The sequence below is a fragment of the Physcomitrium patens genome, chromosome 21 (genome assembly GCF_059467195.1).
Source record: "Physcomitrium patens ecotype Gransden chromosome 21, ASM5946719v1, whole genome shotgun sequence".
NCBI classification, from domain to species: domain Eukaryota; kingdom Viridiplantae; phylum Streptophyta; class Bryopsida; order Funariales; family Funariaceae; genus Physcomitrium; species Physcomitrium patens.
In genome coordinates, this window is record NC_143430.1 from 2,358,633 (window position 1) to 2,373,620 (window position 14,988).

The 14,988-nt window shown below is 35.1% G+C and overlaps 1 protein-coding gene and 1 non-coding gene across 2 annotated transcripts; one reads left to right on the forward strand and one right to left on the reverse strand.

Moving 5' to 3' along the window:
* Nucleotides 1-2,636: 2,636 nt before the first annotated feature.
* Nucleotides 2,637-2,710, reverse strand: TRNAV-CAC (transfer RNA valine (anticodon CAC)). Its single transcript has one exon. It is a non-coding gene; the product is annotated as a tRNA-Val (tRNA).
* Nucleotides 2,711-11,274: 8,564 nt separating this feature from the next.
* On the forward strand, nt 11,275-13,886 carry LOC112274031 (aldehyde oxidase GLOX). The gene is made up of 2 exons (XM_024503162.3): nt 11,275-12,800; nt 12,895-13,886. Exons 1-2 carry the CDS (start codon nt 11,500-11,502, stop codon nt 13,220-13,222), a joined length of 1,629 nt encoding a protein of 542 aa, XP_024358930.1. The 5' UTR covers nt 11,275-11,499; the 3' UTR covers nt 13,223-13,886.
* Nucleotides 13,887-14,988: the final 1,102 nt, after the last annotated feature.

Sequence of the window (14,988 nt, forward strand, 5' to 3'; positions counted from 1 at the left end):
ATTAGCTTGTTTTACAAGCTACAAATACATGTGGTACGTGGTTAATTTGTTGATTAAGTTTCTATCCTACCAATCAACTAAAAACACATGTAAAGTCAAAGTACCATCTATAAACCTTTTAAGAAACTTCTTTAGAAGATATTATGTAGTTAATCTAATTTTACTTACTTTTATATATTTATATTATTTATGTAATAATTCCAATAAATAGATGTTCATAATAATAAGTTAATGATATAATTTTTATTTATATAATATATATATATATATATATATATATATAGATGTATTTTTTCATCAAAGTAGATTTTTTTGGATTCATAAGTATTTATGATTTGCTTTGTGATATGGCTCAAAGAATTTTTAGAATTATTTTTGATGGAATTCGGAGATGGAATGAAAGTGATTAATTATCAAATACAAATAGTATGATGCCAAAACCATTAAATTATCTAATGTTATTGTGTATATGTTACAATAGAATTCTATTCATACAAATTATGTTGGTAAAATATGCTAATATATATTTGCACAAATTTATTCATAAATAATAACAAATTGTGTATTTTGTGCTATAAGATGATTTTGACATAAAGAATCTTTATTTTACAAGTTGTAAAAATAATTGAAGCCATGTAATAATATAAAATTTAAGTTTAGAAATTTTTAAATTTTAAGTTTTACTAAATGATATGCTTATATATAAAATCTACTCATAAACTAAGGTAGCTAAGAATTCAATTTTTTGCAGCCAACACTATAACAATATTACATAAAAATATAAAACTAATTTCTAACATTACATGTTGTAAAAACATTCAAAATATTATTGTTCTATAACTAATTAATTTAATACTTTTAAACAAATTTTCTATTAACATGTCTAATATGATGTACCTAAAAATTTAAGCTTAAAATTTTTTACTATGCTAAAAAAATTAAATATTTATGGAGAATAAATATTTCATTAAAGATTTTTAAGCTTGAAGGTTACAAAATTTTAAAAGACATTACAAATCTACTTGCTAATACATAATCCTTAAAATAATTGTTTGTAAAAAATTGTACAAAATTAATAAATAGTAATAAAAATATATATATAAATATATATATATATATATATATATATATATCTCATGTCTTCAATAACAATAATAAACCTACAAGAATGTTGGAATTTAAATAAAATTCACAATGCTTGTCAAAACTTAAAATATCTTCATCTATCAAATTACAAAAAATATTAAAAAAATAAATGCTAACTTCATTGGCATGACAAATTTGAAGAAGTTATAGCTTAATGGATAAAAGAACTTTAAAGACACGTCTTTGGATTTGAAGATATTATCATCATTAGAGTATTTAGATTTGCAACATTGTAAGAAAGTGAAGTTTGATAGTGATGCATTTAATGCATTCTTGTCTTTACAAATATTGCTCTTAGATAGTTGCTTGCACTTAGAGGAGGTGTCAAAAGGATATGGAAACCTCACATCTCTTCAACAACTTAGTTTTGCAAATTGTAAGAACTTGAAAACCATCCATGCTAGATTTAAAGGCATGACAAATTTGAAGAAGTTATGGCTTGATGGATGTGAGAACTTGAAAACATGCCTTTGGATTTAAAGACACTATCATCATGAAAGTATTTAAATTTGCAATATTATAAGAAAATGTAGTTTCATAATAATGCATTTTATGCATTCTTAACTATTCTTAAAATGTTACTAGATGGCTGCAAGCTCTAAGAAGAGATACCTAAAAGATTTTGCAATTTCACACCTATTCAAGAACTTGAAAGCTATCCATGCTAGGGTAGTAGACATGACAAAATTGATTATTTTTTTTTATTTTATATATTAAATTGATAAATATTTGTGTATGTGAAAGGGAAGAAGATATCCACACAATAAAAAGACTCCCATTTGATAGTTTTTTTCCTTAGAATTTTAAAATTTTACATTTGCCTTATATAATCTAGTCTTCTACTAATTTTATTCTAATATGTATAACTTCTTGATGAGTTGCACAATCAAATATTATTCATGTTATGCATTTCAACTTTTTATAACACTCTCTTAAAAATAAATAAATGCTACATTATAACAAGTCTTTAAATCTTCTAATACATCTTTAAATGTTACTTTGCTTTTTATACTTGTGTTCTTAAATTTATACTTACATGCACTTGATCAAATGGAGAGTTTGTTGGGCAATCCAAGGTATTGATGGATTACCAATTGGGGATAACAATTGTGAGATTTTGCAAAGAGAGAATGGAGGTTGAGAGGCTAGGATTAAGGATGGACCAGAGTTTGAAGAATTGTGAGAAAAGTGTGGTGTTTGAGGATGTAGGTGGAGGGAGGGGAGAAGAGCCGGTCGGTCGATTGTGATGGCAGAGAATTGTGGGTTCCAGAGGAGTGCAAATGCGTATGTGAGGAGCGGAAAAGTTGCGGGTGAGTGTGGGGGCTGTGGGGCGCTGGGGCATCGTGAGCCCGGACAGCAAGACAGTGGAATTACGAGTGAACCAACAAACCGACGTCCGGGGCGACGAGGCAGTGGTGTGTGATGGAGAGGGGACATGAAAAGATATGAGAAGCTGTGGGAAGCGAAAAATGAAAAAATGAAAATGCTGATGTCTGATCCCAGGTTCGAACTGGGGACCTCTAGTGTGTGAGACTAGCGTGATAACCGACTACACCAACCAGACCAAGTCGAAGAGGAAGCGCCTCACGTCACAGGCGCATCGCGCAGCCATACTCAATCGCCCCGCACCTCCACTCCCGCCCCTTCTCTTCTCTTCTCTTCTCTTCTCATCTCTCTGCAGCCCCCCGAATGCCGCACAGCCCCACCCTCCTCCACGCAACTCAAACCAGGCTGCTGTCCAAGGCAGCGGAGGGGAAGGCGGGCCGAGGCAAGCCACTGCACTGGTGGGGAGACAGGGGGGTCGCCGCCCCCTCCACCCTCAAACCCACTCACCCACTAACCGACGCACAAACAAACATACCAACAATCTTCTGGCTCTTCGTTGGTCAACCGATGCTTGGTCCCCTGCTGCCCTCCGCAGCGGAGCACCGCCGGCGCTGTGGTTGCGACGTGTACTCCAAATCGAAAACCAGGACCAGGCCCAGGACCGTCCTTGCTTGCTGCACCCACCTTGTCACTGCTCCCTGGGTGACCTCGGGGACGCTTCTCCGCGGAGAACCCCACAACACGGACTTGCCGACACCGCCACCACCGCCACCATCAGCCAATCGCCCCTGGAGCTCTCGATCTACTCACAACATGCACATTTCTGTGGAGGACATGTTTAGTCTCGACGTCCCCCTACATGCAGCACCACATGCCAAGTTGCTTGTCAATTGGCACACGTTCGACATAATCCTAACGTCAAGATCTGCTAAGACGTTGTCATTGCTCTCGAATTTAGACAATCCGGAGTCCTTTGCCACTCACTAAAATGGTAAAAGAATAGCTCATGTTGGTAATTTAAAACGATTATCAAGACCAGAGTTGCCGTTGCTGGCGTGAGGAACTATGAAAAGCCCAGCGCAGCTCAACAAGCCGCAATACAGAAGCACTCTTCATCACTTATGATGTACAAACAAGTGTCCCAATTCTAGTCATCAGGCTCAAGCAACGGTCTCTGAGTGAGAAATTACGCTGCAACCTTCTTCGATGTGATCGCGTTGCAGATTGTGACAAACTCAGGTCCCTTCAACGAAACCCCTCCAACAAATTTTAAACTAAAAAACTTAAAAGAATTTTAAAATAACCAAAAAAGAAACAAATACAAACAAAAACCGCCAACGTCGTCTTTCTTGGCGACATTGCATCACAGTCAGCTGCGTTCACAGAACCTGCATATGTGATGCGAGCGGCAGAGGCAAGCCTAGGACACAAGCTCGGCGGTGCTGTTGGATCCGCGCCCCTCGAGCTTTTCAGCTGCGACAAGAGCCCTCACAATCTCATCATCAGCTGCAAACAGAAGTGTGGCCCCCAGGCAGAGGCGTGTGTCAGCAAAGGTTTCAGGAGTCGGGGCCTCAGATGAGCCACAAGCGCTCTGGATTCTGCTGTAGCAACGTGCAGCAAGGCGAAGGGCAGTGGTTTGTTTCACCTCGGGTGTATAGTTCTGAGCTGACACCACAATGTGGTTTGCCAACAAACCGATGACCTTACGAATGTACAGGAAGGTGGATTCAATTCAGCTCGAAGTTTGAGGGCTATCAATAAAGGTAATGAAACATGTGCACATCGTCTCTGAACAAAAGAATGAAGTCATGTACTACAATTTTCGATTAATGGATCATACAAATTTCACGCATTTCATTGAAAGATTTTGTTGCTGTAGAAAACACAGAGATGTGAATCGGTGGGTGTATTAAGTTCGGCAATGATGTAGTTTTACATGCTGTTAGAAAGTTCCCAGAGTAGGTTGACAGTGTCTTTACGATGCGTCTTTCAGGAAAAGCTCTTCTCCAGGTGCACCTCAACACAATCAAACTGCTGAAAGATAAAATCATACCAAATACTTACTCTGCCTTTTTCATATTTATTTATGTCGTTTTGATGGTTGTTGTACATGAATGTTTGTGTTATTTTGTCAATCATTGTTGAGATTGTGAGTCATTTATAAAATGTCTATTTTAGATCAATTGCACAAAATGATTGGGCAATTTTTTGCAAAAGAACCAAAGAGTTCCTTACACAACCTATACAAAGAAAAGGATGCTAAACAAAAACTTTATTGATGTATAGGAATAGATGGTGTTGCAAGTGCATATAAATATATGAAAATGGAGAAGAAAAAAACTTGTGGCTCAATCAAAGAGCAATTGCTAAACACTCAAATTTATGCAATGTTAGAAAAATATGGATAACTTGAAGAAACAAATAGTTGTTTATAGGGTAGAAGAAAATAGAAATAAAACACAATTGTGAGCATATTTATATTTTTTATTTTGAATGTAAAATAATTAGAATTATAACACATATATTAAAAAAAGATCCAAGTTTATTAGATTCAATATATATATTTTGAAATATATTTTTTTCTCTTGAAACAATGTATGATTGTTATGCATGTTTGGTTAACTTGGTTTAAATTCAATCACTTTTATTAAAGTTTTATTTTTTTATGTTCATATTTTGTATTTTTTCATTACATTAAGTTTTTCTTGTTGCAATTTCTATTCTACCTTCCTCAGCTAAGTACCTGGTGTATTCTCAAACAAGTCTCTATGTAATAAGAAAATATGAGTTAGATAGAGCTATTATTAGAATTTCAATAGCAAGAAAGAATGTAAAGGCTTTTAAGAAAAGAGATGGGTGGTTCAAAATAAAAGACCTTGAAGAATTCTTACCTCAATATTTAGACTAAGAACATGAAGTAGAAGTAGCTATGAGTGACTTAAAGAAATCTAAAGACGATGAAGAAGAGTAGCATGTAGCATATATCAAAAGATGTGCAAATTTGAAGGAGGTGGATGTCGTACTATAATTGCTTATAGTATGGAAAAATTAATTAAAATATATAATATATTTATAAGTCTTCATGTATAGTAGAATAGTTAGTAGATTAATTTAAAGAGAATGAATATAAAAATAAATAAATAAATAAATAAAAATATATATTTTAATTATAATATTTAAATTATATAAGATTTAAATATTTAATATGAAGTTTTAGAGAAGATAAAAGCTCAAAGATGAAGATTCAAACTACAAAAATACTAATTTGGAGGAATGAAAGCAAGGTATGGATATATGAAGGCAAGAGGTAAAGGTCTTCATTTCTATTGGTCAAAAGCCATATCCAATAGGATTTCAGTAGGCTACTTGCAACCATAATAAGGATTTTGGCAACTTCAAAAATGACATTTAAGAATCAAAAGTACAAATTTTAAGGTTTAAGAATTAGACTATAATTTTTGTATAATATTTAGAGGGTTTGAAGTTAGAATGACGAAGTTATAATCGTTTGAAATTAAAGTGTCTTTTAAGACATATTGTTGCTCTTTTGAGGATATGAGAAGTTGTATGGTGGAAATTAAAGATTTAAAGGTGTGCCAACAAGGGTGATTTCAAGACCTATGTCTTTTCTAAAAGAATTGCTACATTTAGAGTTTTTATGAAGGAATTATAAAGCATTAAAGATAACACATGTAATTCAAAGGCAATAAGTAAGTCGTTTTGTTGATAGTAATAATTGGAGCCATATCTTGAGTTTTGGACGAATTTTTGGCTCAAAATTTTGAAAAGTGTGAGTTATTAGATTAAAAAGCTATATATCAAAATTTTATGGTATTTGAGTACTTAGTTTGTAAAATATGAAGAAAAGTGTATGTAAATATATGTAAGCTAGGATTTGAAGCTATTGTTAGAATTTTGGAAATAATTCAAGATTTTTAACAAATTTGCAATTAAAATTTATTTTACTAGTTTTTTAAAGTACTTCAATATTTTATGTAAAATTTTAGTTTGTTTGGACAATCCGATTGTGAGATATGAGCTGTTGAAGTTTGAAGAAAATTCACCTCAAGGATATACAAGGATTTAAAATATTTTTATCACATTTTGGATGTTCTTTAGTATTTAAGGCTTATATTTTGATGTAATTATCTCTATCAAAAAAAAATTATATATAAATTTTTTAATTTCTTATCTTGAATTTTTAAATTTAATTATATTTTTAGAAGTATAAAATTTTTAAAGAATGATAATAAATAAGAGATATAAAATATTGGCTAAATATAATCAAAGTTTTAAATTTTTTTACTTACATCATGTTTTTTTGTTTTAGTTTCATGAATATATATCCAACGTATTTATTTTATAAATTTTATAAGTATCAAATGAACGAGATAAAATATAAAATTTGACATTTTGAATTTTCAGTTTGAGTTTATTTTATATAAACATATTTACATCTATATAGATATAAGTTATGGTTAGGATTTTTTATCAAAATGATATAGTTTTGACAGAATCATGTGTAATTATGTTATACAAATTTTTCGATTAAGATCAGATTTTTAATTGTTTCTCAAGAAAGTCAATCCAAGTAAAAAATTAAAACTTATTATTCCTTGTAAAGGAAATACTGATAAGAATTATTTAAAACTTTACAAATACAGACTTTTAAACTATTTTCTTACTATTAAACATATTAATAATCTATGTGCAAAGGTTTTAGTAAAATATTTTAGATAAGAGTTTTAAAACATAATTACTTATATTACGAAATTTTTATATTTATAATATTTATTATAAAATTTATAAAAAAATTGAAATATATAATATTCTAATTTAAGAAATAACTAAAAATCTAAGAACTCAAATAGCAATAGCCTTACTAAATTATTACAAAGAAATAAGCTCATTTCATATTCATATTTATGTATTTCTTATTTCTTAAATTTTAAAAATTATTTCTAAAAAATTCTAAAACCTATTAGAATTTAATTTAAATCTTGGCTTTTATGCTTTGGTTTAACTTAGTTTTAAAAAAACATTATTTATTTTTAAATAAATATTAGTCTAAAAAACTTTATTTTTTCTAGATTACCAATTTTTCTTATTATAATGTAAATTGTTTTGATTGTAAGTGGCAAGTGGAGAAATTAACATGTTTTGTCTAGATATATATATATATATATATATATATATATGAGGAAATGCATATGTATTTTTATTGATCTCATATTCTTAGACATTATGTCTTACCAAGTTAGTTTTTCTACAAAAAATTGGCTATTCTTTTTCATTTAAATTCTAAAACTTTCATCTTGCTTAGATTCAACACTTGCTAATGGCTATAATTGAGATAGGATCCATCTTGGAAGCAAATGTTTAACTTTTCTATATATTGTATAATCAATCTTTTAAAATTAAAAATATTTTTATTTTTATTTTTATTTTAACATATAGATATATATATATATATATATATATATATAAGAAAAAAATTAAATCTCAAAGTAACAAAGAATAAGAATGAAACAAAAAAAGATAATGATTTACTTTATATAGATAAAAAAATAAAAAAAAATAAAAAAAAATGCATATTTAAAACCTTATGTTAAATTAACAAGAGACAAGGAGTCTCTTCTTTCTTTTGCAAAGAAAATAAAGACATAACCACCAAAAAAGAAAGACACAATTTTATAGTAGAAGCAATATCAAGATTGTCAACAAAAACCTATAAATTTTTAAGTTTTAAAAGTAATAATAATAATAATAATAAATAAATAAATAAATAAAACTCTAGATGGACACCTCTCTTTTTCTGCTTGGACATCCCCTGTAGTGATTTATATTGATTTAACAAACAAACAATATAAATAATCACCATTTGAAACTCTGTTTAAAAACTCTTGTACTGTATTTGTTATTTAAACTTTAACATAAAAAAATAAAATATAAAATATATATATATATTTATATTTATTTATTTATTTATTTATTTATTTATTTTATAAAACTTGTGTTGTATTATATGTTTATGGATGTCAAAAAAATTCATTTTTTATATTAAAATTCAAATCACAAACATAGTATAAGAATCTTTAGATACATTTTCAAATGAACATAGTTTATTTTATTTGTTCATTAAATTGAAGTGTTGCATGGATGGCAGGGGGATATCTATGCAATAAATGGAGGGTGTCCACCTAGCAATTCTATTTTAAAAACACATAACATGTTTTTATCTATACTTTTTTATATCAATTTTTCTAACACTACTTGTATAGAAAGAAATAATAATAATATTAATAATAATAAACCTAATATCATTATAGTTTTGAATTAAAGTTATCATACATTAATAATATAAATAAATTAATGAAATTTAAATTATTAAATTAAAATTTTGATTTTAAAACTTTCTAAAATAGCTTGGCACTAGATTACAATACGTCACACCAGTTACAACATTTTGATTTGAAGTAGAATTGGAAAAACAGAGGCTTTCAAGAATAGAATTGCCTTTAAACTTAATAAATATAACATCTTTTAAATACAAGCCCCTGAATTCTTTTTACAAGATGGTTTTATAAAGAAGAATTTGATTTTTATAGAAAACGAATTTTTTAACATCCATTCAAGTATTACATATAGATGAATTTCTTCCTTATATTTTATTTAGTCTTTCATTTCTCTGATTATTAAATATATATATATATATATATATATATATATATGTAGTAAAAAAAAAATGATAGTTGAAAGCTTTTTAATTACTTTATGTGAAAATCCAGTTTTCCATTCTTACAGATATTTAAGGTAGTTATGTATTTTTTATTCAAATACTAGACAGAAAATTGAAATTATGAATTTAATTTTAAAGGAACCATACAATTAAAAAAATCTTTAAAAAAGATTATTTTTATTTTACGTAAAATATCATTAATTTTCTAAGAAGATCATAGATGAAAGTTAAGAAATGAAGTGTATGAGCCTGGCATTGGAAATTATGGTTGTTAATGAACTCAGGCGCAATGGTTCCAAGTGTTGTTATTCTCATCTCAGCTGTTGCCGTTTCCTCTCAGAGCTCCTGAAGCACTAAGCCTTTGTGGGTTCTTCAACTTCTTCTGTACCTCTATATGTATATATACATATACATATACACATTTCATTTTATTTTATTTTTTGCTGCTTCGTAAAAATAATAATAGATTAGACAGTATGGAACGGAAAGCACAGACTACGCTCAAACATGCGGCGCTGCTGCCGTAACCAGGCCACATGGTGGGGATTGCACCCAGAAGGGCCTTCACCACGTAGCGTGGTCGCAACAGCCACGGCGCTGCCAGCGCCATCACAGCCTTCGCAGCGCCACCACTAGTACATGACCACAACGCAGCAGCAGCGGCAATGCGTACGCTGGGCTTCTAAAGGTGCTTGTGGTTTTTTTCCTTTAGTTAATGTCTATAGCGATGATGCTGCTTCTGGAGCCTCTCGTGTGCGGTTGCTTGAGTCAGGCCGAGCTCACAGGCGCATTTAGTTGCGGTCCCACCGCCTCGGGTGCACGCAGTGTCAAGCCACGTCCTGCGCAAGTTTCATTCGCCTCCAATCGCAAAGCGCCTTTTGCTGGCTTCGACCAGCTGCAACGTTTCGCTGGCTCACCTCTGAAGCACGAGCGTGGTGCGTAACTTGTTTGTCGTCGATCGAATCATCACATGCGCATCCCGGGCACAGTGGCAGTGGTGGGTGTCTAGAACGATTCATGAAGGAACCTGTTGATCGCGATGGGTTAGAGTGGCTCAAAACGTCCCTGTCTTTGCAAACACCACTCTGAGATGTGAGCCCAGATTTCTGAACCGACAGTCATGTAACCATCATGAGCTCATTGTTGATGACCTAAGGCCCACTTGTTTGTCAAGCCTCGTCAGAAGAGAAATCTTAGTTTCCAGGTTGAATTCATCCGGTTTCTAGAAACTAATATGCGGATACATCGCTGGTTTCGATGACTTGTCGATGATTTAATGTTAAGTCAACCGTTAATGTTTATTTTTTCGAACCACGTCGTCAACCAAGGGTGGCTTTCTCCCTCTTCCCTCGATGTACCCTTCCGCATTATAAAGATATTACATAATTGCAGTTCACAGGATTTCAAGCAACACACCTGAAAAGACAAGCTGCAAAGAACCGTCCCTACCGTGCCACAATTTTCTATTAGAATATTCATGTCCAACTCACAAACTCTCCAGCGCGTTACTCCAACCTCTCTAGATTCCTGTCAACCAGTTAAATTGTTTGTTATGACATCGTTCAGAAATCCCCTTGAACAGGAACTGGTAGTCAACCAAAGAGTTTCCGACGAGCAATTCATGAACTGCCAGCGAGGTTCCGTAATCTACTCAGCAACGAAACATCGACAATGTGAAGGCAACTGTGGGTGGTATTTACAAATGTTAACTGGAGAGTCTGGCTGTTCAGGACGCCACCGGAACATGTGAGGGCGGAGAGTGGTCCAAATTCTACACACCACTGTAGCGATCGATACATGAGCGGCTGGGCCCCTCGCTAACATATCCCATGAACATAAAAGGACGATTACTGCCACTAAACTCTTCACTCTCGTATCTCGACCTGCAGTGTTCACAGTAAATGTTTCAATAGAATTCAAGTCGAGGCAGTACAATTATGTTCCGATCTCTATCCAATTATCCACTCACATTTGACCCGGCAGCTGGACTGATCTTCTCAACTTCAGAAACTAAATTTCGGTGGTGCTTCGTTCCCAGTAATTTAATATCGTTACCATCTAGCGGACGTTCGGGTTCGGAGTTCTAATATTGTTGGTTTATAGTCTAGTGAGTAGCATTCCCAAACAGCTTGTTGCAGTTTTCACTATACGCAGCCTGATGTAGAGGATTCCAAAGTTTGCAAAGAAACTCGCTCGCAACTCCGGTGTTGAATCAGAATTATTAGGACATGCTTGAAGTAGGATTAGCTCCCAAATTCCACAGATTCAACTAGAACTACGTGAGGGACATGGATATGATCAAATTAGCCGGTGTGCCAAGACTAGTGGCGATTCTCGTTGTGATGTTCAGCTCCTACCTGCAGCTGTCGAAAGCGCAGGGCACATGGCAAATTCTAGTAGGAAACGCTGGAATTGCATCCATGCACACGGCAATCACTCACTATGACACCGCCATCCTGCTTGATCGGACCAACATCGGCGCCTCTCAAATTCCCCTGCCCAACGGCCAATGCCGCGACAATAGCCAAGAACTGGTGCTCAAGCACGACTGCACAGCCCACTCAGTCATGCTCGACACCAAAACCAACAGCGTGCGCGCGCTGTGGGTGCAGACTGATACGTGGTGCTCCTCGGGGCAATTCATCAGCGACGGCACCATGGTGCAAACCGGCGGCGACTACGAGGGCCTGTATAAGATTCGAAGGCTGACACCCTGCGCCGCGAATGAGAACTGCAACTGGGTTGAGTCAACCACAGAGGCGCTGACAGACCCCCGCTGGTACGCATCTAATCAGCTGCTCCCCGACGGATCTCGCCAGATAGTCGTCGGCGGGCGCAACGCATTCTCCTACGAGTTCGTGCCTAAGAGGCGCACTGGCGAGGGCGCCTTCGCGCTCCAGCTACTCCGGGACACCAACACCAACCAAGGCGACAACATGTACCCTTACGTGCACCTCATCCCTAACGGCAACCTCTTCATTATGGCCAACCGCGACTCCATCGAGCTGGACTACACCACAAACACGGTGGTGAAGAAGTTTCCTACCATCCCCGGGGAGCCCCGCAACTACCCTTCCGCTGGGTCCTCTGTACTGCTCCCCCTTGACCAAGCCAACCAGTTCACGCTTACGGAAATTCTCGTATGCGGAGGCGCTAGAGCTAACGCTTTCACAAACTCTGGTGCTCAATACCCTGCTTCTCAATCGTGCGGACGCATAGACGTGAATGCTGCCAGCCCTACTTGGAGCATGGAGACGATGCCGATGCCACGCACCATGGGAGATATGGTCATCCTACCCACTGGGGATGTGTTGATCATTAACGGAGCGGAGAAAGGCTCTCAAGGATGGGGCAAAGCTAGCGCTGCTATACTCACACCGGTCTTGTATGCCACCAAGAATGCCAGAGCCAGATTCACAACATTGGCGGCAGGGACAATCCCCAGAGTATACCACTCTACAGCAAATCTGCTCTCAGATGGCAAGGTTTTGGTGGCGGGGAGCAACACGCACCAGTACTATACTCTCACGGGTCAATTCCCCACCGAACTGCGCGTGGAGTCCTATTCGCCGGCGTACCTTGCAGCCAGGTAACGGATCAATTCCGAAAATCTCCTCACCTGTTCTCAAGTTCCTAATTGTATTTTTTACAGATAGCTCATCTTTGGTCGTTCATTTTTGCAGGAGCAACAATATTCGGCCGACTATTACAACCGCACCAGGGACGATCCGATATGGACAGACGTTTCCTATGACTTTCACGGTTGGTGCGCTGCAGGGCGCACTTGAGGTGAAGATGGTGAACGCGCCGTTCGTGACGCACTCGTACGCCATGGGGCAGCGAATGCTCAACCTCAAGCTAACGGCCCCCGTTTCGGCCCCCACCGTCGGCGCCTATTCAGTGGTCGTCACGGCGCCACCAAGTAACGTAGTCGCTCCTTCCAGCTACTACATGCTCTTTCTCGTGCAGGATGGCATCCCCGGCAAGGCTATTTGGTCCCTAATCAGATAACACCACCTGGAGTTGTGCCTGAAATCCAAATCCAACCACCTCGTTTCGGATCTGGCTGAGGGAAACCATGCCCAGCACCCGAATTCTCGTCACGATATAGACAAATCGCATATTAACTAACAGATCAGATTGCATTCAGGCGCAGGCAAAGCGTTGTCGCACCACAGTCTAGCACTCCCGCAGCTGTTTCAGTAACGCGACCGTTGTGCAGTTGGGTCGGCAGCTCTGATCCATCGCCTCAGAGGGTTTTTAATTAGACTGCATCCACGTCGGCGACGTCCATCGATCGATCAATCGATTGGCTGACTCTTGCAAGATGTGAGCTCAGGTGCCGCTCATGTTTGTTTGACGCTTTGACGTGAGTAAGTTTGGCGCCGAGGCCAGTTTAACTTAATTAATTGAAGTCAACTATTAGTGAGCAGTGGCATCACTAATCGTTAGTATCTTTTTTAGTCACTGTAGGCTTCTTAATAATACTCGCACCTGTTGATTACGTACATTTTTATCTTTTCGTTTCTTTTCTTTTTTTTTACAGTTTTAAGTTTCATCGAGTAAAAGTTGGTTATTTGGATATTACAATTATTTGTTGTATTTTTTCATGTAATTTCGAACATATGTGTAAAATTTGCAGAATCCTATATATATATATATATGTATTGTAGCATATTTTAAAATGAATTTGGTGAGGGCAGAAAATCTTTTAGGTCTGAAATTATAACATGATATTCTGAAGTCAACAAAAACATGCCATTGAAAAGTGTTTCATAAGGTATATAGTGTTTTATTCTACAATGCAATCGTAAAAAAAATTTGCAGATAAAATGATACTATTGCAAAGTATCTTGTTTGCAACCATACAAAACCATTAAATTTCAACTTAACAATCAATTATGTAAATATGTATTTCAAGTGCAAGGTTTCCTACTTGTTTTAAGAACAAGTTACAAATTTATTCAGCATTTATATTTAGATGGTTTGTAATCTCTTGTTTGATACATAGTTTAATAGGCTCTGGCTTTAACACTTGGAAGAAAAAAAAAAAAAAAAAAAAAAAAACTTTTTTGCAAATTTAAAAAATTTAAAACATGTGATTTATTTCTTTCATTTCAAATAAATAAATAATACAAAATCCAGGGACATACATCAATGAAATCAAATTTTATTTCATTTCAAAAAATATATTATGCTAAAATAAAATATTTCTTTTTGCAATTTTTAGTTTATTTGAAACTTAATTTTTGTAATTATTTAAAATAATGTAATTGGTAATTTTAATCCAAGTTCAAACTTGAAAAGATATATTTCATTAAGTTGAAGTCTTGGTTTCAGAATTGAGAAGACATCAGGACCAGAACCCTGGGAAATGTTTCTGCTTCAAGTCAGAAAGACAAACAATGAATCACGGAAAACAAATTCCAAAACCTATGGCAATGTGTCTTTAAGAAATATCTACCTTCAGGCCTGCTGAACCACAATACAAATTGAAACTTCAAGTTATTCCATGCTCTAAATGAAACCTACAAACAGGTGAAGAAAAGCAGTAAGAAACAGAATCCATCATACATGAGATGCGAAGCTTGTGAGGCAAATATCCACCCAACCACTTTCCGCTGTGGTAGAGCACTGAAACAAACTCTTTCACCTCGGCCAATTATCTTAAAAAAATAGGAGTCTCATGGTCCGATCAATCCAGATGGTGCAGGATCGTACAGGTTTTCGGAGGAAGCCAGGCAAAGGCCTTCAACAAGTGGATACTTTGCATCATT